Source organism: Heloderma suspectum, chromosome 2, assembly GCF_057233095.1.
Source record: "Heloderma suspectum isolate Gila_16-S chromosome 2, 16-S_ref, whole genome shotgun sequence".
NCBI lineage: Eukaryota > Metazoa > Chordata > Lepidosauria > Squamata > Helodermatidae > Heloderma > Heloderma suspectum.
In genome coordinates, this window is record NC_139459.1 from 31,476,962 (window position 1) to 31,501,977 (window position 25,016).

At 42.4% G+C, this 25,016-nt stretch overlaps 1 protein-coding gene across 5 annotated transcripts in view; it reads left to right on the plus strand.

Moving 5' to 3' along the window:
* Positions 1-25,016, plus strand: part of ZBTB35 (zinc finger and BTB domain containing 35) — a 49,769-nt gene that overhangs the window by 2,585 nt on the left and 22,168 nt on the right. For 2 of the 5 annotated variants that reach the window (XM_084833158.1, XM_084833157.1), the window contains exons 2-8: positions 1,497-1,632; positions 5,858-5,959; positions 8,760-8,904; positions 9,674-10,362; positions 19,111-19,241; positions 20,905-21,552; positions 21,909-21,986. In XM_084833158.1, coding sequence (XP_084689284.1) covers positions 1,509-1,632; positions 5,858-5,959; positions 8,760-8,904; positions 9,674-10,362; positions 19,111-19,241; positions 20,905-21,552; positions 21,909-21,968 — 1,899 coding nt within the window. In that variant the 5' untranslated portion in view covers positions 1,497-1,508 and the 3' untranslated portion in view covers positions 21,969-21,986. Of the gene's footprint in view, positions 1-1,496; positions 1,633-5,857; positions 5,960-8,759; positions 8,905-9,673; positions 10,363-19,110; positions 19,242-20,904; positions 21,733-21,908; positions 22,694-25,016 lie in introns of those variants that run through there. The other 3 variants (XM_084833156.1, XM_084833159.1, XM_084833160.1) reach the window with 3 other exon arrangements.

Below are 25,016 nucleotides of genomic sequence, written 5' to 3' on the forward strand. Positions count from 1 at the left end.
TCATGTTTAGTCAGAAATAAGTAATTAACCCATAGTATCTGGATTTGCATGTCATCAAATAACCTCTGATTGGGTCAATCAGCAAATGTGGCAGCAAAATGGCGGCAGCAAATGCTGCAGCAATTGTTGGTTAATTAACCCACAATTTGCTGCTGTTATGTTTGAACTGGGTCACTGTATTCTGTGGGTCTTACCTGCAGGTAACTGTATACAGGATTCTGGTCTTGTCAGTCTTAACCTTCATTTTTGCATTCTCAAAGTAGTTCCAAGCTTTTAAGATGCACATAGGTGTAGAATATTAATTCTGTTTCGTTTATCTAGACTAGGGAACATAGTTATTCAGGACTGTTGAAAACCAGGATCAGAAAGTGTGGTTTTGTGAATTGTAACCACTTTGGCTATAGCTGGAAAAACCCTGATGTCTGTCTGGGAAATATTGATCCTGGTACCTGAGAATCCTAACACTGCCTACAGGACTGGCTCGAAACAAATCTGATGCTGGCTTTGGCAGAAAAATTGAGGCTGGCCCTTGGGATCGTCCCAGGGGGTTGTGATGCTCAGGTTGTCCCAGGGCATAGTCTGGAGGAATGTGATACAGCAACCTTGCTGAAGCTAAAGAAAAGTTTGCATCTGGTCAGTACATGGATGGGAGACCGCCTGGGAGTCCCCCGTAGGCCGCCTTGAGTTCCATGATAGAGGAAAGATTGAAATTGACTATGGAGAAGTGGCTCTTGCCATGTGTGTGCGCGTGCATGCAAGAGAGACAGAGAAGAAGAGACTCCTAGGCAACTTTACATTGTTCTCCCAGCCGTCCATCTCTTTAGTGGATCGCTACAGCTTCCAAGACTAGTTCACCTGTTGTCTGGGTTACTGTGGCCACATAACCCCCACATGCACAGTTTTGTTCTTTCTGTTGCACAGCTTTCTTGTTCATAGTATAGGCAATATGAATACATGTTCCATGTGAGCTAGATAAATAAACAGTGACTTTTCCCTTAGTTTCCTAAATTACTCCTAGTTGAAAGACGTGATGAAGACCTTTCCCGTTCTGTTCTTTGCAAGAAAACTTGAAAAGTGATGAAATACAGATGCTGGGACAGGTGTGTGTCAAATTCCTAAGGGAAAAAGCTAAATGCCGAAATCTTCCTATGAATGAGCTCATTAAGAAACAGCTCTTAAAGCACTTTTTTCTCTCTGAAAGCCACCTCTTTTCTTCTCCCTTTCTCAGTGCCATTACTTCTGGGCTGCATTTGCCCTGATGGGACTGGCATTTCCCTCCTTCCCCTTGTACGTTTGTACCATGGGCTTCATGCTGTCTTCAGCTGCCTTTGAGCTGCATTTCTTCTTCAAAGATGGTGAAATATTGTGTGCCTTCTAATTTTACTCGTTATAATAGGTTGTGTTTCTTACTTTGGATACCCGTTGCTGCTTGCTAATTATTCGTATTTGTGGTTATGGACTGTAGAGTTCTCATTTTGATTGGTGATCTTTCCTAGACAAATCTAGCCATGGAAGCTGAAGAGACGATGGAATGCATTCAAGAATTTCCAGAACATTACAAAGTAATTTTGGACAGACTGAATGAACAGCGGGAGCAGGATCAGTTCACAGACATCACTCTGATTGTTGATGGTATGTAGTGATGTAAATGGAGTCTCACGCATGCATACAATCCATAATTTGCTCAGTGTCCAGTCCATGGAACAGCTAAGCCAAAGTAGCTGGGTTTAAGCCAATTTAATTTAAATGAAAGTGACTTATTGAGTAATCCTATGCTCCCTGCAAGGCTGGACGAGGGACTGTTCGATGCTACAGACCTCCCTCTTCGCTGGTGAAGAGAGCAATCTGTTTCTGAGGTCCTTCCTGGATAGTGGCAGAGCTTTGTGCTCTTGTGGTTTCCCTGCCACTGGCAGGGCCAAAACAGTGGTTTGGGGGCATGCTGGGTCAGCCAAGGATCCACAGGATTCTATTCGCATTACCCCCACCCCCTAACCAGAGCCAGAGACTATTTTAGTCCAAGAGTTGGCATAGTTAATTCCCTTCCACAGCTCCCAGCCCCACTTTGTGCCTGAGCCAGCATGGCACAGAAAATAGTGGTAGCTCCACTGCAGCCTCTTTCTCTCCCTCATCCCCACCTGTAGGGTTGCTCTGTTAGGCAGCTGAAATGAGAGAAGCCTGATTCCTTTAATCTGGAGGCTAAGGGTGCAATTCTATGCATGTTTAGACAGAAACAAGTCCTACAGCTCCTTATAGTATTAGGTTACTTATCTACCTAGGAGTAAATGTCATTGAATTCAGCAGGATTAATTCCAAATAAATTTGCAGAGGATCAGACTGCACAGATCAGTCACCAATATTGTAGGATACACAGACTTTTTTTTCTGTTTGTTTAGTGATATGTACTGCTAGCTTTTTGAAAATAAATTCTACATTTGTAGAAGGTTCTTATGATAATGGAATCTATTTTACAAGTTTCTGTAGCAAACTGTAAATCCGCAATTGAACCTTTGAATTTCTTACTAAATCATTTGATAAGACAGATTTGTGTGCTGTCTTATAGCTTGTGTAAAGAGAGAACAGCAAAATTCATATTTCCTCCCTTCCAAAAGTCCAAATGAGATTTCTGCCAATAAGGTTTAAATACTTTGGCTTAAAATAGTAATTGTTTTGAAATATTTTCTTCAGGCTTCAATGTTTATTTATTTGGTACATTTCTAATCTGCCCAATAACTAATGTTCTCTGGGCAGATTACAAACAGTTAAAACACTAAAATGCCATTTTAAAAACATAGTTAAACTTTTTATTAAAAATAAAAAATACAAATATCTAAAAGAATAAAATACAATATAATGCAAAACAACAAACAGCACAGGAATCAATAAAGCAGCCATGATAACCTAGAACTTGGTCTCTAAAGTACCTGGGAGAAAAGAAAGGTCTTTGCCTGGCACCGAAAAGGTGCCAAGCAAACCGCTTTGGGGTCTTTATTCCATAAGTGGTGTGTCACCACTGCAAAGGCCCTCTCCCTTGTAGCTACCTGCCTAGCTTCCTTTGGCGGGGGCTCCTGAAGGAGGGCTCCTGAAGATGACCTAAATGTCCGAGCAGGTACATGTGGGAGGAGATGTGCCTTTAGATACTCTGGAACTCTTTTCCCATGGAATATTGTTCAGTTAATACCATCCATCAGTTATTGCAAGAAACATGTAAATTTTTGGTTTTTTAAAATATTTTTATTTATTTTTCAAAAGAAATTATAAAAAATGCACACATTCTTATTCAAAATCCCTCCCCAGTCCCTCCCCCAGCTCAAACAGTTTCAGAATTCTTCTTCTCCCCTCCTTTATTTTCTATCTCTGTTCCAGGTTCATCCTATGTCATTCCATTATTATCTTTTTCTTTTCATGAGTCCCTCAGATTTCTATAAGCTTCTATCAAAGTTGTTCCATTTGACTCTTTTTTTCATAAACTCTCTATGTTTTTTTTCATTCCTTCTTGAAGTTGTCTCTTTTCTTTATTCCTCTGTGCACTCTTATCTTCTGTGTCAGTTTTCCATTTATTGCTATGTCCCAGGTTTTCTTTTTCCACAACAGTATTGTCAGCATCCAGGCATTCTTGCAATTACTTGCAGTTAATTGCCTCGTAGCTGTCAACAAGAAACCAGTTAATGTTTTGTCTCTAATCTCTCTGTTTTCTCTCGATCCATCAGTTACTGCAAGAAAAATATAACTGAGCAAAAGAAACACTGCTCACCAAGATTCACAAAACTGTGGAATGTATTGTTTCCCATAAATTCCAGGCTATGATAAAGTTTACTTTACAGTGGAGACAACAGGAAAGCACCCTTTCTGGAGGAAAAATCAATTCAGAGAGTGGTGTGTTATAAGCAAATGGCTGTTGGTATCAAGTGCTGCTACACCACCTGAGCATTTGCAAAAGGCAATTTGTAAACCCCAAAGGCACTGGATTAACGTAAATGGGAAGGCTTATGCTAAACCAAGTTCTGACATCTTTGACTCACATTTTATTATTATATTTTATCCCACTTTTCAGACAACTACTCTTTCCAAAATTAGCTCACATCAGTTTAAAAAATGACCCAGGCCCTTTTCTTCAGGATTACAAACACAAAAAAGAAGACAACAGAGACACATTAGGGAGGGAGGTGGAGGGAAGAAATAGAAAAGGGAGATTGGTTCGACAATGCCAGAACAGTCGTAAGCAGGCATTTGTCTTTAGTTGGGGCCAGGCTGTCCTTTCCTTGCTGGTGGTCTTGCTTGGGTAGAAGTGATGAGGTTCCTGGTAGCCCTGGTTTATCTGTCTGATGGTAGAGGTCAGAGTATGCCTCTTCTTACTTTTGTGGTTCCAGGGCCACTGGCAGAGCAGAGTTCTTTTAGGTGGGGGCGGGGGGGGAGCAAGTTCTCTGCAGCTGCTTCTTCGCTAACCTATGGCTTGTGCCAGCCTGGTCTTCTCCTTGCCAAGGGGCTCTTTCTGGGAGAGAGGAGGTGCGACCTCCCATTGGCAGAGGTCGGAATATGGTTGCCCTCGCTTCTGCAGCCAAAGGGCAAGTAGCAGTTAAAGCAGAGTCCTTTCTGGTAGGGAGTTTTATAATTTACATGTATGTATACAGTGAATAAATAGTAAAGACGGTAGAAGGTTGAGATTTTAGTACCTCATATGTCCTACAAAGACTCTTAATTCCTGTTGATTTCAAAGGGAGAGGTAAGTCTGCACTTAAATCCCTCCAACTGAAAAACATTGGGAATGGTAAAAATGCTCACTTTGACTAAATCGCACACCAAGTTTAAAACATATTTGTTGTGTCTTGGAAAGGATGTTTGTTACCAAAGCTGTTGTGTAACTTCCTCTCAGCCACTGCCTCTGCAAAGGGGCAGTTTATCCACTTGTAAAAATTGCCCAGGGGATGAGAAATGCTTTTCCTGTCCAAATGCTTTTTTAAAAAGGGACTGGAGAAGCATGGTAACATGTGATAAGCCCTTAGTATCTCCTATTTTAGATGCCACACTTGAGTCCCTGTAGACACAAACAAAAGGGCTCCGGCTTGGTGTGTCTGGATCTGTAATGCCATCTGGGGAGGGTTAGGTGTAGCGTGAATGATGTCAAGAAACCTCAGCCCTGGTTGGTCAAAGCTGTTGTAAATGGGTAGTTAGAATGAGCTATTAGGTTTGGAAGAAACATCCCCATGTGCATTTCAGTTACCATGAGGGAAAAAGGAAACTGTTCCTCAGTACTAGAGTTCTCTGCAGAGAAATTACCCCCAACTTCTGTAGCGTGGGCTGCCTTCTCACACAGTTGTATTCAGTGGTAACTGAATGTTCTCGTTCCCTTAGAAAGGAATTGGTGAAGATCTATTAAAATAATAGTATTTCCAGATTTAAAGGGGATGTTGCCTCAACTTTGGGATAATCTACAATTTCCCCCCAGATTCATGATATTGAAAACTCTCCAAAGTGAAATTTGGGGAGAGATCTGTTGAAGAATAGCTGTTTTTTTCTGAATGGAAGAAGGGGAATGCTCTCCTCAAAACAGTTTCTAGAGTTCTCGCCATGCCAAGGAGGGGCATATTCTCTTTCTCTATATTTTACACTGGGCTTTTGTTGGAGGTACCAGCATTGCCTTGCTTCCACCGCTGCACCGTGTGAGGAAGACACCCTTCCCCTCTGGGAAGTTTTGATGGCAACCACAAATAATGTGTTAGGTTAAAATTTGAGGAACAATAGACACTAGATTGTTCCTTGTCAATAAATAAGGCTGTATACTAACATATTTCTTTCTCTTTGCCATTAGCACCTAGCACATGAGGTTTTATACCCAGTTCTCTTCCTTCCTTCCTTCCAGGTCATCATTTTAAAGCTCATAAAGCTGTTCTTGCTGCCTGCAGCCAGTTTTTCTACAAATTCTTCCAAGACTTCACTCAGGAACCTCTAGTAGAGATAGAAGGTAATTGATACCGCTCGATCTAAGAGAAGAACTAGGAAAAAATGTCCATGTCCACTTCTTCAGTGGTCCACCCACTCTTAACAGGCATAATCTCAGATTGGGGCTGTGAGGTAATTTTGCTGAGTAAGGCTTAATTCCAGGCATTTGTGGTTGTCAGATTTTAGTCCTGGAATGCCTAGCCAAGTTGAGTGATGTTAATATATGTGCGCAAGGAGTCATATATTTTGGTTGGCCTTGGACCTGGTTATTGTCAAGAACCTATACTTCCCATAGAACCTGTACTTCCCCTAAGGATGTGTGTGTGTGTGTGGGGGGGGGTGTCTTGTCCCTGCTCAGACTCTGCTCCCAAAGCACGTCAACTAAAAACACACCCTACTCCTCCTTGGAGGAGGGCGAGGAAAGCAGGGACTGGGCCAGCAGTTGCACTGGGCTTGGGAGGCACTCAGAGGGCCACCAAAACCCATTGTAAGTGCCAGGATGCTCCCTGCCCCCACTCCAGCTCCACTGCCTTTGAGAATCCAACTGTGCAGTTGGGAGTACTCCTGGAACCTGCTTTGCATGTGAATGCCTAGATCATGGCTGGGCCTGGTGCCTCTGCTCAGCTTAGGTTGGTGCACCACCAGCTGCAGCCATTCTTGAGAAGAGGAGATCAGACCAGACCACAGTAACACATGCCTTAGTTACATCCAGGCTGGATTACCACAATACGCTCTTCATTCAGCTACCTTCTGAAGAACTTATTTGGGAACTTCACTTGATCCAGAATGCGGCAGCAAGGACGTTAGCGGGTGCTTACCCATGGAGATCCTATTGCCCCTATTCTACAAAAGTTGCGCTGGCTGCCAATTTGTTTCTAGGTACAATTCAGTGCTTGGGTCCAGGATACCTGAGGAACCATCTCCTCCCATACCAGCCTATCCTAAGAACTATTGGAGAGGCCCTTCTCTTTTCCTTGTCTGTGGACAAGTCACGATTGGTTGGGATAAGAGAGAGGGCCTTCTTGGTGGTTGTAGACAGATGGTGGAATACCTTACCCTGTGAGATCCATTTTGCCCCCTTTCTTACTGTTTTTAAACTGTCCTGTTCTGGCAAGCTTTGTTTCAGCGAGCATTTGTCTTGCCAGGCAGGTGGTTTTTTATGTGGTAGGTAGACCCTGATTTCAAAATGACTTTATCTGCTGAGCTTGTTTCCATTTTTATGCAGTTTTATGCCTTTTTAAAGATTGATTTGTTTTTAATTCTAAGCCACCCTAAGCAATGCAAATGGCTTAGACGGGAGTAGTGTAAGTTTTCTAAATTAATAAATGCATACAACTGTATTCCAGAGAGGTATACTGGCATATAGAGTAGAATCTGGATACCTCATAGGTTGCTCCTTGTCCAGGGGAACCTCACACCTACCTGGGGAATGATTTTAGTCTGAAGAAAACATGGATCAGCAGCCATTTTAGAGTAGAAATACCTTGTAGGAAATCTCTCCTCTATTGATCTTGCTTGGCCCTACCTGGCTTGATCCCTTCCACAGCTACAACAAAGAACCACCAACTTCAAGGCTTAACTTCAGTAACTGAGCCAATGTCAAATGTGAATTGTATTGGGTATCATGCCTTAGCTATGACTGCGTTTCTGCAGTTTCAGGCTGGCAGAGTATGTGCAGGCTACCTTTTCTTGCCGCTGGTAACTACACTGGTGCATCTGGAATTAGGAGACAGAGGTTCTGTTTGAGAGGAAGCAGTGACTGCAGGTTTGGGCTGCACCAGCTCATTCCTTACAGCTGAAGCACTTAATCCAATCATGCTGAATTAAAAGGAAAAGTAATCTGCAGAAACCTTTTGCTGGCCAGTGAGCTATTGAATAATCAGAACTGTGGTAGTCTCTTCTGATAATACCAGTGATGGAAGTCTAGAAATGTGGATGGACTTCTCATAGGATAGGACTTCTTACCACTCCTACTACAATAACAAAAAGAAAAGAAATCAACTACTTTGGCAATCAGGGCCAAGTAAGAAAATGGACTAAACTGATTTTAACTTTCCTTGATCCATTGCACCCTTCCCTTGATGGCCGGGGGATAATGGAAGTTGTAGTCAAACACAACAGAAGAGCACCAGATAGGGGAAGGGTGATCTGTTGTCTTGGAGAATTTGGATTTTTGTTGTTCAGCGCTAGTCTCTCTGACTGTAGTATCACAAGATTTTCTGAAAAACCTGAAAATACTTTTAGCTCAGAGGTGGACAGAAAGTAGGTCAAGGTCCAGTGGTGGAACAATGGCCAATATCTGAGTGCACCACCTCCTAGTACCTGCTTCTTGTTGGGATTCTTTCAAATACCGGAAGAGGCACTTCTGATTTTCTAAAGCAAAAGTGCAGACTTGCGATCAGTTGACCGAGATTAGTTTTGCACTGATGGTTAAAAGTTTCTGTGTAAGCACTGTTGTTTGTACATTTAAAAGAAATTGATTCTAGGTTTGTTTGTTCTTTAAAACTAGACCTCACATGACTAAAGACAGTTTACTCCTGTTCTGGATGGTCAACATGGAGGCGAATATTCTCACTTTGTGTTCTGATGCTGTGATAGCTAAATAGAACCTCCCTAGTTCAGAGGTGAAATATCCCTGATTATTTGATGCTGTGAACAGACAACAGGGAGTGGCCACTACCATATTCTAGCTAACCATGGGTGGAGGTGGAATGCTGGACTTAATATTCTTGAGACTGGATCCTGCAAGACATCTCTTACAAAAGAAATAAAATTTGTACAGAGTGTAAGAAGGTTTCATTTTGTCTTTTGCCTTCAATCAGGTGTAAGTAACATGGCATTTCGTCACTTAATTGAATTCACATACACTGCCAAGCTAATGGTCCAAGGAGAAGAGGAAGCAAATGATGTCTGGAAAGCAGCTGAGTATCTTCAGATGTTGGAAGCCATTAAAGCACTTGAAATCAGGTGTGGTTTTTTGGAGGGCTGTATTTTAAGGAGGCATCTAAGAACCATCCACACCAATCTGTGATGCTCCTTTTAGATGGTTCCTTTCTTGTTTATTTTGCAGGATCATGAAGACCACATTAACTTTTGAAATATTACTGAGTTGACAGTGCTGTTCTCCAAGGGCCTTTTTATGCATCATGCAGTGGAATCTGGGTTTGCCACTGAAAGTGCGCTTGATAGGGGCCCACATCCAATCCTCACTCCCAAATGTGAGTGAGTGAGTCCGCATGTGTGTATGTGAGAGAGACAGAGATTCACAAGCTTGTCTACACCTTTTAAAAAATGTGTATACTTCAAACATCTTGGCTATGCACCTGAAAAAACAAGGTTATGATTTGGCCCTAAATAAAATTGGAGTAAGAAAAGGCTCATTGAGGAGGTTAAATGCATTTAGGTTACGTTATTAAGCAGGTAGCCTACCTTGGAGTTTTTGTTTGGATAGTTCTATTCATTAAGGATAGGCCTGTGTAAGTTGACATAACATCTGTTAAGGTTCTAGCATACAGTAGCCTGGTTCAGATGACATGGCACCCTATCATGGGTTGGCTGTTATGAATATGCCGTGTCATTCTAACCGAGGCAGCTGGGGTTCTTTGAGGTTTAAACAACCCTCGCGTAGAGTGTTTAGACTATCCAGGCTTCTTGTTTTATCCCAATATCTGTAGCCGAGTTTAAATTGGCCCTTTTTGTTTTTGGATCCTAACTGTGTTCTTCACCATTTTTCTAGGAACAAAGAAAATTCATCGCCACTCGAATTGAATCAGGCACAAGATAAAAATAAAGCCAAAAAGAGGAAGATAGCAGAGACCTCCAATGTTATCACGGAAACGCTGCCTTGTGCAGAATCTGAGCCAGTTGAAATTGAGGTGGAGATTGCAGAAGGGGCTATTGATGTGGAAGAAAATAACATTGAAGCGCTTGAGGAGGTAGCTTCTGCTGAACAGTCTATAAAGTATATACAGACGACGGGTACTTCAGATGAGTCTGCTTTGGCTCTTCTGGCAGATATCACCAGCAAGTTCCGCCATGGGGAGAGAAACAGTGAAATTCAGGAGGAATGTGACAGCATATCTGATCCAATGGGAAAACAGGTGGAAGGCATTGAGATCATGGAACTCCAGCTGTCGCATGTGAACAACCTTTTCCACTGTGAAAAGTGCAACCGTACATTTAAGTTGTTTTACCACTTTAAGGAACACATGAAAACGCACTCCACTGAAAGTTACAAGTGTGACCTATGCAACAAAAGGTACTTGCGTGAGAGTGCATTGAAGCAGCACCTTACCTGTTACCACCTTGATGAAGCTGGAGCCAACAAGAAACAAAGACCTGGTAAAAAAATACACGTCTGCCAGTACTGTGATAAACAATTTGACCACTTTGGACATTTTAAAGAACATCTTCGGAAACACACAGGTAACTGCAATTTCTCCCTCATCCTGGGATTCTTGGCTCTCCACAGTGGCCTCGTAACACCAAACCATGGTTTAGTAGAATGTGCCTGAACAAGAACAATCTGCAGCGAGCCTTGGGCTCATGTGCACCTCCCCCACCCCCCACGTGGCCAGGAGGAGGAGGAGGTGGGAACCATTTGTTTTTGGTTAGCTACAGTTTATTGAGTTGTCTGGAGCGGCAAACTGGTTAATATTAACTATGGTTAGTTTCAAAACAAGCGAGCATTAAACTGTGGTTTCTGAACCTAGCTTGCTGAAACTCACCTTAGTTAATGTTAACGACATTTATATTGTGTATTGCAGCTTTCCCTAACCTGGTGCCCTCCGCATGTGTTGAACTATAACATCCAACATCCCCAACTAGCATAGTGTATTGTTTATTGTGACATCCAAACCTGGAATTGGGTTGTTGGGGGAAAGACAACCCAGAGTTAGAATGCAAGAACAAACCATGGGTTTTGGCTCTGGGTTGTTTGTCCCACAACAATTCACAATTCCGGGTTTGGGCGTCACACTAAACAACCCAGAGAGAGTGTCCCTGACTGTTTAGTCCAGCAGGAGCAGGCAGGCTAGCACAGTCACTAACTCCCGCTCATTCATGATTACCCAGGGTTTCAAGAAACCCTGGGTATCTGTGACATACAAACCAGGTCTCTGTCTAAAGCCTTCCGGCAAGCACAACTCAAAGCACAACTTGCCTCACTTGTACAGCGATTTGGATAAGGGCAGAAACAGTCTGCTGTTCCATTTCTTATCCAAACTGTATGCACATGACAGCCCGCCAGAGATTGCTGGGAGTCCTTGTCACCAGGCGATAAAAGGACACCTGCCCCTGTTGAGTCAGCTAGCGAAATTGTGGATGGTGCTACCTCCAGTGTTCAGAATGTTCATATGGTTGTTTTAATAAACTGAAGCTAAGCTGTGGCAGTTACTCTTAAGGGAAATCCTTTTTTGGATTCTGGAGGCAGTCCCAGTGCTTGATTTCCCCTGCCTCCACATATTTAAACCCCCCCCCCCGCTTTTTTTTACACCCTGAACCAAATCTGCAAACCTACTGAAGGTGCAATCCTAAGCATGTTTAGACAGAAAAACTCCTACAAACTCCTCCTTGTAGGAGTTTTTCTGTCTAAACGTGCATAGGATTGTGCCGTAAGTGCCTTACATACCAGATTTACAGACAACCTCACAAGAATGCCATTAAGGTATAGATATCTTTATATAAGGGAGGAGAGACTTGTGTTGCAGTAAAATGTAATTCAGCTAGTTGACTAGAGCCTAACACTGTTTTCTCCCCATGGGAAGGAATTCCTTTGGTAGGGTATTTTCGGTTCCCTGAAACCCTGAATCAGAAATGAAACTGACCTCAGGCTGATTCTAGCAATGTATTTAGACTAGTCAGGTCATAATGGTGAAAATATCAGAAGTCGCCATGTTTGTGTGCATACATGTATGCGGTGACTGAACTTGTGAATGTTTTAGCATATCAAAATTGCTGGTGTATTCCAGGATAATTTTCCAAACCTAGATTGGGCCGGATGCAATAAGACATGGTCTTAACATACGAACATTTGTGTATAGTAATCTGGGGAGTGATGGGATGGGAAGGCTTGGTGGCTGCACTGTGTCAAAATTGTCAAATAGGGACATTAGAATTGCCTGGCTAGATCAGACCAAAGGCCCATATAATCCAGCAATCTGCTTTCAAACTTGCAAGCAGGGCTGTTGCTTGTTCTCAGCATCTCATGATAGGAGGTATCCTGCCTCTGAACACAAAAGTACCATAAACCTTCTGCTTGCAGTATTGACATGTTGGTGATTCGCCCACAAGATTCTCACAGCCTAATGCTGGTTTAGGAGAACTGTGGAATGTCTTGGCCTCTCTCTCCCTACCCATCTCCTCCCAATTCTAGATGGGAAAAGATAAATTGAGTCAAATGACTCCTGCAAAAGTATTATGGTTCAATTATAGGCTGAATTTTCCTGGCTGTGCTTTTCGGTCCTCGAATTTCAGGATGTGTTGTTCCCAATCGGGAAGCAGCAACATAGCTTGCCTTCTGACTGATTAATGTTATGTTTTATTTAATGTTTCTTAGCCACCTTTAAAAACCGTGGTCTTCCCAAGGCTGCTTACAATACAAAAAGAGTAAAATTCTGTAGCAAAAAACAACCCAAGTATGTTTTTCATGCCCTCTTAAAAGCAGCTATGGATGGAGCCAGACATTTGGCTCTTGGGAGGGAATTCCACAGAGTTGGGGAAACTACTGAGAAGGCCCTGTCTTCAGTACCTGTCAAGCTTACTGATTTTAGTGGTGGGCCAGTGAGTAGGGCTTCCGAAGATTACCTTAAAGCAGGGGCAGGTTCATCTGGGTGTAGGCAGTCCTTCAGATAACCTGGCCCAAGCCATTTAAGAGAGCAATCCTACGGCCACTAGACACTGTCTAGACAGCCATAAAATTGTTCAGTTTCTGGAAACTGCACTCCCTGCCTCCTCATAGCCGGTGCAGTTCTATTTGTGCTGCTGCTATCTCCACACTCGTAAACAGAGCGTGGAGAGGGCAAAAAAGGGGTGGTCCTGGGGGAGGGGAGGAGACTATGGAAGCTGCTGTACGCAGCTTCCTATCAGGTCTCTGGGCCCCTTCCCTCCCTCCCCAAAGCTGCATCTAGCCATGTGAAAACATGCATCTAGCCACAAATGCAGGGCGGCTGGAGCACAGAGGAGAGGATCCCCTCCATGCTCCGTATGCCCTGTGCTGGATAGGCATCAGCCTCTGAGTTCAGAGGCTAACATCTATCTTGATAGGATTGCACCCTAAAGATCAGCATCAGCACTTTGAATTGGGCTGGAAATGAACTGGCAACTAATGCTACTGGTACAGAATTGGTGTAATATGATGCAGCATCATTCATTCTTAACTTTTCCTTTGTGACTGTGGTTGCTACAGCCGGGGTGGGCACATTTCCAGATGTGTTTGATTTCAACTCCCACAAGGCCCTGCTAGCATGGGCAATGGTCAGGAATGCTGGGAGATGAAGTCTAAAACCTCTGGTGATCTATCTTCTGCCCACCCCTGTGCAGTGCCTCTTTATGGAATGGGCAGTCTCTCTAGGACAGGGGTGGGGAACCTCAGGCCCAGGGGCCAAATCCGGCCCTCCTGTGGTCCCAGTCTGGCCATCCAGGGTTCCCCATGCTGGCCATGCGCCTTTCCCCATATTGATTCTTTAGTGGTTTCCTGGCTTTTGTGCAGTTTTTCCTCATTCTAAAAGTTTGAAATGCCTCTCTCTTAAGGCTTAGTTACTGGCAGTAAGAACTTTAAGCTTAAATATGCTGGTGTTTTTTTGTATTTTTGCCGCATCCCGTTTGCCTTCGGTCCCACACACCTCTGGAATGTGGTCCCTGAAAGCTTCTCCAAAATTGAATTCGGCCCTCTGTCTCCCCACCCCACCCCCGGCCAATTTCAAGAGGCTTTGGAGATCATGTCGAGCACACGCTGGCAAATATGACATAAAAATGGTGTGACAAAAGTGTTTCCCTTACGTCTCGAACACTGGATTAGCAGTGATCATGGGGATATGACATTTTAATCAATTGTCAAATGTGTTTGTTTATTAGTCAGTAAACTGATAAGCCACTCTTCAGTAACAGGACAGTCAGGGCATTGCTACTGAGGTACACCTACAGGTGCCATATTTATATTAAAAAGTCCTGCAAAAGAGCAGTTCTGCACAGTTTTATAGAGCTTTATTGGAAAAGGTGTTGCTAAAAAGCACATATGCCTAATGACATTGTTCTTGGTCTGTCTGGACTCAAGAAAAGGTAGTAGTGAGAGCTCTGTGAAAAAAAACTCTGGTGGTGCTGGCACTGAACAATTTGAGCCAGTTTTTTCAGCCCCGTGGCTGGCTCTGTATAGTTACTTAGTTCTAATTGTTGCTTGAAATGCTCTCTATGTAGGGCTACCTGTATCTGTAAATTCATTGCACAAACACATCCTGATAACCTTGGATTGTAATGGAGATCAGGAGGGGGGGCACAGAGAAACTGTTCTCACAGTAGGGACGGCTAGCTCTGTCTTTGTTGTTCTTTTGATGACAGGCAAAGATGGTTTTATTCAGACAGGATTTTGGTTTTAAGTTGTTTGCTGAAGTAGGGTTTAACTAGTGGGTGCTGCTTATTTCTTTTTATTCAGGAATTGAACTGATTTCCTTTTATGTTTTAATTATAATTTTGTGTTATCTTATACTTTGGTGTTGGCTTCTTTGGATGCTATTAGTAGTGAAGAGGCGGGATATACATTTAATAAATTAATTTTAAAAACGGAGAAGGTAGAATGGCCAGTTGATTTTCTTTTCTTTTTGAGTGTGTTGAATTGAAAAGGATCATTGGAAGGAGAATGGTTTTGTTTGTTTTAAAGGTAAGGCTTTAAGGAGAATTAAGAGTTTGAATGAGAACGGGATGTATTAGAAATTGTTTATGAAAGATAGTATCCAATGTTAGTCCTACATACAGTAGACTCATTGAAATGAAATCTCATTCTTTTCGATGGGTCTATTCTATGTAGGACTAATACTGGGTACGACCTTTAGTACTTCTTAAATACACAGTGTACAGATGGGAAAACTCAGGTTGGGTTTGAAAAATTCCTCCTGCCCTGCCCTGTTCCCTGCATACATATTTTAAACTGGCCTGGGTGACGGTGTAGGGGGGGACAGGAGTGCAATAAACCCAACCGCCAAAGTCACCAGATCAGTTATATCAGCAATAGCTGTAGCTTCACTCATTACGCTTCAGTTACACTATATGGCATGGACAGAGGTTACTGATATGAGTGGTCAAGGTAATACATGTGGATCTGAACCACCCACTTTTGATTGAAAGCTCTGCACAGCACAATCCCAGCAGCATGCAGAACCCTACCGATATTGCATGTTGCTTTTTCATCTCAGTGCACAGAGCTACAGTTGGGAATATGCAGAGGCTTAGGTGGTAGACCAGTCGAGCTCTCTTGCTCCTGAATTTTCAGTTGCTGCAACATGGCCTTGAGAACATCAGCATTCACCAATAGCAGAGTGGGCCTTCGATCCAGCTCCATCAATTGTGCAGGCTTTCAATCAATCCACGTACTGATTTGTGTATCACAGCAGAAGTCTAGCAAAGGAGGGTGATTGTTCCTAACAGCAGCAATGGACAATAATTCATTTTGCAATACCTTATTGCCAGGAATGGTTGAATTCTATACTCCTGACTCCTTTTGCTTTCACTTCATCAGTACCTGCACAAATTCATAATTTTGTCCTTAAACCATGAATACTTGAAATTCGCCTCCTTTCTTTAATTAAAAAAAAAAAAAGATAGCTGAGATGGAGTGATTAGCCATCTTCTATGTCAGAAGACAGATTCCTTCCAGTGAACAGCTCAGCGTACTCTTCTTAGTTGCTGTAAACATCAAGAAATGAATATGTAGCTACCAAGAAAATTCCACATACTCCTTTTGGTTCTTTTGAGTATCCGAAGCATCTGGATCTTGAGCTACATGTGTGTTGGCCTCTTCTTACTGTTGCATTATATCATGTTTATTTACTCAGTGTCTAAAGCTAGTTCAGGCTTTTTCCACGGCATTGTTGAAGGATTTAGGAGGCATGCAGTGGACTGAATGAGAATCTTCCACGTTCTGTAGGGGGACACAGTGATTTCAGGAGGAGAGGGAATTCTTGAGTAAGAATAGTGATGTGGGTTTTCTGGAAAATTTTGAATTGGAAAATTTTCCAATGCAAATTAGCTTAATTTGCATAGAGTCAGTTGCATAGGAAAATGTCCTGTTTGCATTCAGAAATGTTCTGATGGCCAAGAGCAGGGGTGGACAATTTGTCCCTCCCAATGTTTTGGCCTACAGTACCCATCATTCCTCATCATTGGCAATGCTGGCTAGAACTGATGGGAGCCGTAGGCCAAAATATCTGGAGGGCGACAAGTTGCCCACCCTCGCACTAGAGAGATCTAATTGAGCATGTTTATTTTACTTGTATGTGAAGCGTCTTCGGACAGCGCTGGCTCTTCGGCTTAGAAACGGGGATGAGCACCGCACCCTAGGGTCGGACTGGTTGGGGACACCTTTACCTTTTTTTTTTTTTTTTTTTTAGTAAACAACAATGCTAAAAAAGCACCCCGTCTTAATCTTTGGCCCCAATACAACACAAGTAATTGACCTGTATATCACATTTCTATACTACCGCATAGCCGAAGCTCTCTGGGTGGTTTACAAAAGTTAAAACATTAAAATACAATATACAAAGTTTAAAAACCATTTACATAAAAGCTTACGGACGATATATACAAACAACATATAACTAAAAACAACTTTGAACTAAAAACAACTTCTAAAAAATCCATCAATAAAACAACACAGCTTAAAATGACACAGCTTAAAAATAGTATACAAAAGTCAGCAAAAGAAACAGGAGTTCTAAAAAGCGAAGGCTTGCCAGAATAATAGTCTTTAATGCCTGCTTATAAACCTTCAAGGGGCCGCGGTGGCTTAGTGGTTAAGACGCTGAACTGCAGACCGGAAGGTCGGCAGGACAGCAGTTCGAGACCCGAGTGCTGCGTGACGGAGTGAGCTCCCGTCTTCAGTCCCAGCTCCTTCCAACATAGCAGTTCGAAAGCAAGAAATTGCAAGTAGATAAATAGGTACCGCCTCGGCGGGAAAGGTAACAGCGTTCCGTGCACCTCAGTGTTTAGTCACGCCGGCCACATGACCACGGAAGCATCTTCGGACAGCGCTGGCTCTTCGGCTTAGAAACGGGGATGAGCACCGCACCCTAGAGTCGGACACGACTGGCTGGGGATACCTTTACCTTTACCTTTTATAAACCTTCAAAGAGGTCAGCGGGTGCATTTCAACTGGCACATCATTCCACAACTGAGGGGCGCAAAGGAAAAGGTTCTCTCAATATTTGAGGGGGGAAATTAAAGGATACTTAATGTGATTTAAATGTTATACTATGTAGAATTTTTTTATTACAATACTTATAAAAATTTAAATTATTGGTTAGTCTCCAGCACTGCTGCTCCTTTACCCCATTGACATAGTGTTAGCGTAAGTGATGTTTAGCGCAATTCCAAAAGCATGTCCTGGCGCAGCTAGTTTTCCAGGTTTTCAGTGACGTGTGTATTCTCTCACATATGTCACCTGAAAAACATTAATTACAACTTTGAAACTGCTGTGTTTGCCTAATATTGTATATGCAGTTGGTATACCCTCATTTTTACAAATGAACTTATGAAAGGGAAAATTTTCTGTGGAAAATAACACACTAGAAAATCTTCCAGAAAATTTTCCATTTTGGAACATTGTTCACCCCACATCACTGGGTAAGACATAAGTTATGAATCATGTTCAGTACCATTAGATGGGGTTGTGCTCTGTTTCAAAAAAGGAGAATTTGGAGTCCTGTGATGGCTCTGATGGGAAGGATTAAAGCAATGCATAACAATTCATGATTTCAAGGGTGGAATTGCATATCATGAGGCAACATGGAGTTCTCAGAAGTAGTGTTTTCCTTGTAATGCAGATGGTGGTAGTGGGGACTTCTTTAGAGGAGAATTGGGTGCATATATGTGTTAAGCACGCCTTTCACTTGTGCCAGTTGACTCCTGCAAGTGTCCCCTGCTGGGCTCTGAAACCTGAACTAAACATTGCTGACTAGTAAAGGGCCTGCGGAGATTGGCATTTGTAGGGCAGAATTGGAGTTCAGTTGAGCTCTGGGGCACTAGAGGCATGAAACATCTCTCTCTTGTGTTGCCTTGAAAAACTTGTGTTGCCTTGAAAAACAGGGTTTGGGAACACATTTCGCAAAGTAGTGGCCCAGTTTACATGCAGCTGTAACTTAGGATTTTTAAAAACCTGGGTTACTGTGAACAAGCCAGCATGCTAGTTCACGTGACTTGATCACTCCAGCTTGGCTCCTCCTGCCATCAGGAGGTACTAAACAAGCAGGGATGTGCTGTCCCTGGCTTGGTTAGTGTTGCACTCAGACCCAGAACTCTGGTTTGTCTCTTCCCTAGCAAGCCGGAGTTGGAACCCAGGGTTTGTTCCAGGAGCATCCCTGGGTTATTTGGCCAGTCCTGCTGCCACAACGAGGCAAGTAGCACGAACTAGCATGCTGGCTTGCTCACTGTAACCCAGGGTTTAACCCCCACCCCCAACTTAATGTTGTGTGTGAACTGGGCCAATGTGCAGGGCTTATAACCTTAGGTACTTTAACCTGTTTATAAGCCACATTGGGCACAGTAGAACTTGCTTCATACGCGGTCTTATTTTGTATGCATGTTTCCAACTAAACCTGCATAAGATCGGGCTGTAAAAGAGTTTAGATAAATAAATGAGGGGATAGGTATCTCATAGTCATGGGAGAATCTCCATTTTCAGAGATGGACGAATAATTAGGGATATTACCTTGCTTTGTGAATGCAGCAATCTGCATGGCTCATGTTGCACGACAGAATGCTGCTCCTGCATAGATGATTGATTCGAAGCTACATCCTAGTCCTCAAATTAAACTCTAATTCTTGCACTACTTGGATAATTGAGGTTCAGTGATGGGAAAGCTGCATTGTTCCATTTAAACTGGGGGAACGTCAAATTTTTTTTAAGACAGTTGAAATCAGGGTGAATTGGTTTGCATTTTCCGTAAATGCCTATATTTGCCTTGATAGGTGAGAAACCATTTGAGTGTCCAAACTGCCACGAACGTTTTGCTCGGAACAGCACACTCAAATGTCACCTGACAGCATGCCAGTCTGGTGCTGGTGCTAAAAAGGGACGGAAGAAACTTTATGAATGTCAGGTATGTAACGAAGAAAACGGCATGGGTGGGTTTTGTGTGTGTCATGTGAACGAGAGCGGCTCAAGATGATGCTGTAACTGACGTCATTTTATATGACTAAAAATTCAGATAAGTGGGATGGGGGACTGCAAGACTGATCTAGATCTTTATCCATCTTGGATGCTGTGAAAGGATCTATGAACCTCCATTTCCCTCTGTGGCCCTCTAAGCAATGTCTCTTTTAATGTCCTCTAGCAACATTAAGGAGTTTTTTGATGATTGGGGGGTGGGGGGAGGAGATGATCCTCTGTTCACCCCTGATGACCTGCTTCAGTTGTCTTTTTTTGCTTGGGGAAGACATAAGAGTATGGAAGAGATAGGACCGTACAACCTCCTGTAGTCTCCAGGATACCTGTGGGTAGGGGGCTGTACCAAAATCTGCTATGCTACTTGAACGGCTGTTGGCTCTCCTTTTGATGCTACCCTTCTCTGAGAAAAGATGAGAGGAGGTGGGGGAAATGAGCCAATCCACCAGACATCATTTGTGGGGAAAGGTTGACGGCGCCCTCTACTGCTCATCTTTGCACCTCCTCCAATGACATCATGTCTGCTAATTCGAAGTAACCATCATGCCTTTGTATAACAAGTCTACAGCAGAAATCCTGTTAAAGCGTTTTCGTAGTTGGGTCAACAGACCTGAAAGCAGGGGTGGGCAACTTGTGGCCATCCAGATGTTTTGACCTACAACTCCCATCCCCCCTTGCCAGCATAGCCAATAGTAAGGGATGATAGGGGTCGTAGGCCAAAGCATCTGTTGGGCCACAGGTTGTCCACCTCTGCCTTAAGGGCTCGTCTCCCATTGTCTGATAAGAATAAAGATGTTACTTGTTCCCCTTGAGGGTGGGAATGCTTACAGTTCTCCTTGGGTAGGTTCAAACCATCATCCTGCCTTTCACGGAAGGACATGCTGGCCGATTGTGCCACAAGGACATAATCTATTTAGCCATCTCTGACATTATGTTCTTAGACTCAGCACTTAAACACTGCACTTAAATCTACAATAAAATCTTTAGATAATTTTGTTTTCCAAGCTGAGTTTATATTTATTTTATTTCAGATATTCATATGTCGTCCTTTACCAGACTTGGTTCCAGGGTGGTTTACAAAATTAAAACATAGCCCTGCCCCCAATAAAAGCACACATAAAAACTGAGCAATTTGCAAGATTTTAAAGGCCTTTTAAAGATTTTAAGTGCTTGGAGAATAAAAAGGGGTTTGCTTTGCATGTGAAAGAAAACAATATAGACACCAAGCAAGCTTCTGTAGGGAGGGTGCTTCATAGATAGAGCACCACCACTGAAAAGTCCCTCAGAGTTCATGGCTTTCAATCTAAAAGAAACTGAATTGGTGGGTGAGGTTATAAGAAAGGAGCATAATAACTGATTTATTTATCTTTTGATGAGGATACTCTACAATGAAGGAGTAGCCTATTATTATTGTTATTAAATAACAATAATCATGAACTGGTTTACAGTTCGTGAAACAGGCTGATGCGTAGAAACTATTGCTGCAGGATTTATAGCCGCCTGGGTTTTTAAGGATGTAAACTGAACTGAAAAGAATGATGAGATGTATAATGAACTTTGGATAGTGTTCCTAAAGGCATTGTATCTTGTTCTTTCAGGTATGCAACAGTGTATTTAACAGCTGGGATCAATTCAAGGATCACTTGGTAATACACACAGGTGACAAGCCGAACCACTGTACCTTATGTGATGTGTGGTTTATGCAAGGCAGTGAACTGCGGAGGCACCTGCAAGAAATTCACAACATTTCAGAACGAATAGTAACTGAGGACATTCTTCCAGTGGACAGTGATCCAGTAGCATCCATGACTATCATAGAGCAGGTGGAACAAGTCCATGTGTTGCCCGTAATCCAGGTCCAGGTGGATCCAGCACAAGTGACAGTAGAGCAGGTGCACCCAGATTTGATACAGAATAATCAAGTAAAAGGTGAACAAATAGCTGAGCTACAAGAGCAGGTAGAAATCAGCTACTTAGAAGTGGAGCACATTCAGACTGAGCAAGGCACTGAAGTGCATATGGAGGAGCTAGATGTGGACCATGTGAACCAGTTACAAATGGAAGAGGTTCAGGCACAGCTTATAGAGGAAACTGATCTTGAACAAGTGGAATCAGGACATGTGGATCAAGGAGAACTGGAAGCGAGTGCAGCTGTTCAGGTGGAGGAGGCAAAGGCACATGCAGCAGATCACGAAGACGCTGATGATTTAAAAACTCAGCCAATAGTGGATATGCAAGAAGAAAAGGTGGAGACCTAGGAAATGTTGACTGCGCTACCTGTGATTTGGAAAATGTCATACCAAATTATTTTTGTTAATTTTCTTGTTTGACTTTTGCACCACAAATAGATGGCTCTCTTGTACCTTAGGGAAGTGGACAGGTGGACCAAAGTTAGGATATTTGACTAAACTGCCCTCCTTGTCCTTCTGGGAAAAAAATCCCCCTTTTATTTAAAAACAGCAACAACCACGGAACAAAGTTTATTCTACAGACAGACAGCTTTGTGTGAAGTTTAATTGTAAAGTTTTGCTAGATTGTACCACTAGGTTATACTGTTTGTCATTGTGAGAGACTTCTGAAGCAAGTTCTGTTTTCCTTTCAGAATATGGGTTTAGTGTTTAAAAGGTTCCAACATTCATATGGATTATCTAAGGGACAGTGATCTGCTTAGAAACTGCAGGTAATTCTCTCTTTCCTCCCCCCTCCTTCCCTTTAATATTTTGCAGTAGCTGCAGTCTTTGCTCTATTTATGTTCTTAAGTTTAACCACTGTCTTCTAAGCCTAGAAAATGATTGAGATGAAGGTAGAGTGTGTTTTGTTTTTAAAAAAAGAAGAACCCTTGTGCCTTCTCACGACTAAGTAATTAAACTTCCACAAAGCTTTTAAGATATTTACAAAGCTAATGCAAAACAGACAGTGTAGATATTGCTGTATAATGCTTTGTAATTTTGCTTATAATTGTTAGCTACCAGGTGTTTTTTTTCTGACATTAAAATAAACTTAGACGGGGGAAAGGAAATGGATTGAACACTGGCAGTTTTTTTAAAGGGCCAATTATAATAGGAAAAATTCAGCTGCATCTGTAGCAAGGTATGAGTTGGCTGAAAGATTGCACTGGCATCTTATCACCAGATTTTTATTTTTTAGAAAAAAGGTACATTTTATATTATAAGAAAAAAGCATTAAAAATACAAAGTAAATGTGTCTACTCAATGCATCAGGCTACTGTTTTATTATTTAAACTTTTTTTGACCCTTTACAGAAAGATCTTGTGCTTAAAAGATTGAAAAAAAATCAAAAGCCATAGGTATGAGTGTTTAACTGTGGATTTATAAGAGTAGGAGTGTAAATATTTTAATCAGTATTATTGGAAAATAAAACAGTACCAACCACAAGTTCTCAGTTAATGCAATATTATTTGAGTCTTCTGGAATGCAGATTCTTAGGACTGTTCCACTTGTCCTCATCATCATCACCATCATCTATTTTTACCCCAAGGAAAGCCCAAAGCAGCTAACAACATCACTATGCAGTAACAAATACAACAGTATCAAATAAAATATCAGAAGACAACAATATGAAAGAAGTTTCTAAGAATGAAAATACTACAATAATAAACCTGTAAACAAACTTTGCATTCAGATCCTAAACAACAAGTCAGTTAATAAATGCAAAATTCCTAAGTATATCAAACAAGGGGATAATACACGCCACATTTTAACAAAAATACACACCCCACTCCAGCAGCCAATATATTAAACCATTTGGATGGATCATTAAAAGAGACAAATCCACCTATATCCAGCAGAAGCTAAGAAAAAAAATAGGCACAAGCACAACCAATTAATACAAGAATTTTACAGAATATAAAGAACCATCATACCCCCAAAACCCTCATGTCAAACCTGCCCTCTCGCCACAGGTTAACAGGGAGGGGGGGGAAAGGGGAAGAGTTCTGCACTGATTTCATGCCACATGTAACAGTCAGCCAGAACCAATTGCTTTTGCTGGTGGTTGTGAGACTTTGTAATCCAAGCCTGAAGAGTGCTCACAAGGTAGCAATGATACACTTCCTCGAGGTTGGGAGATAGGCACACTAGTATCAGCTGCACCAGGCATAATGCTTCAGACAGGTCTGCTGGTCTCCTCAAGAGTAAAGGGAGGTGGGGCAGCTGACACAGTCCCTCACTCTACTGTGCTGCCACAAACCTGGATTTTTCACTAAGTATAAGCTTAGTAGGAGTGTAAATATTCTCTACACTCTCTACAGGGAGCTGCAACCAGTCATGGCTCTTTGACAAACGTGCCTTCTTATGACGTGTGTTTTCAGCTTGTCATTGCTGGCCGAAGACGTTTCGTTACCTGGAGTGACACGCACGCACCCCCAGCTAGGGACAACACTTTAAAAAAAGGGTGGGGAAGTTGTGACCCTCCAGATGTTGTTGAACTCCAACTCCCATTGGCCGTATTGGCTGGGGCTGATGGGAACTGGAGTCAAGTAACATCTAGAAGGCCACAGGTTTGCCACCCCTGCTTTAAAAAGTCAAGCTGTACCATTCAGGCAATATTCGTGCGTTCATCTCTCTTCTCCTGCCCTGTCATGGGGCCACCTAAAACAGGTTGCTTCCTCTTGCTGCATGTCAGGGTTGGCCCTGTTTCTTCCTTTTTGCACTTTAACTTGGGCATATGCCTAAAGGTGTTTTTCATATGAAAAAGCCTTAATCGGGTTGATGTGATTTTCCTAGAGTTAAGGAACTGTGGTTTGAACCTCCTTGGTTTCATATTGATTTTATCCTGCCTTTTCTGTAACAAGTTTAGGCTGGCATGCATGGCTTTCTCACTCCTTTCATCCTCAGGACACCCTTATGAGGTAGGCTAAAGTGAGATGTTGACAGGTCCAAGGCCACACAATGAGCAGGGATTTGGGGCTGACTGGATATTTGAACCCAGGACACCTAAGTCCTAGTCTGACACACTAACTGCTATACCACACCCAGCTCTCTTGGGAAGCCTAAGCCATATGCAGTTCTCTTGGGACGCCCACCCATATTTTTTAAAAGTTGTGCAGTAGCACTATTTAAGGGATGTAAGCTTCAGGGAATAAGCTATTAAAGATACAAAAGCCCTGGAATGCCTTGATAGCAATTTGTCTGTCAGTGTTAGACAGGCTGGCACTGCAATTGCATTATACAATTTAAAAAGTTACCATAAATCTGGACTGAAAAGATAGGACAGAAGACACTGAAATGAAACAGGATGGCAATGCCATCATCTGGTTCTCTGTTTAACACCCCCCACCCCACCCCAAGAAGTGTGTTAATAAAGGACTGCAACTCCCAACTAAACTGCTATTGTGGAAGCAACCCAAGTTTGGCTATGTAACATTAAGATTACATTTAGGCCAGCTTCTGCCACTAGCAAGTATATGTAACTAAATATGACACTTTCAAAAAGTTGGACTGACTCTTGCTTTCACTGCTATAATGTCAGGAGCGTTGCTGCTTTTTCTGTGAATGTGTAGGATTTGAGGTGTTTAATGGTGTGCAAGAATTAATGGCCCTAGAAGTGCTGGGAGCTGGATTTCAAGGAAAGGTGTTGCTTATGCTTAAGTGGACTAGAGGGCAGCACCAAGCTTTCTTATACCAGGAGGATCGGGAGACCATAATGACAGAATAATGTATCTTAGTAAGCAAAGATGAAATCTGCCACC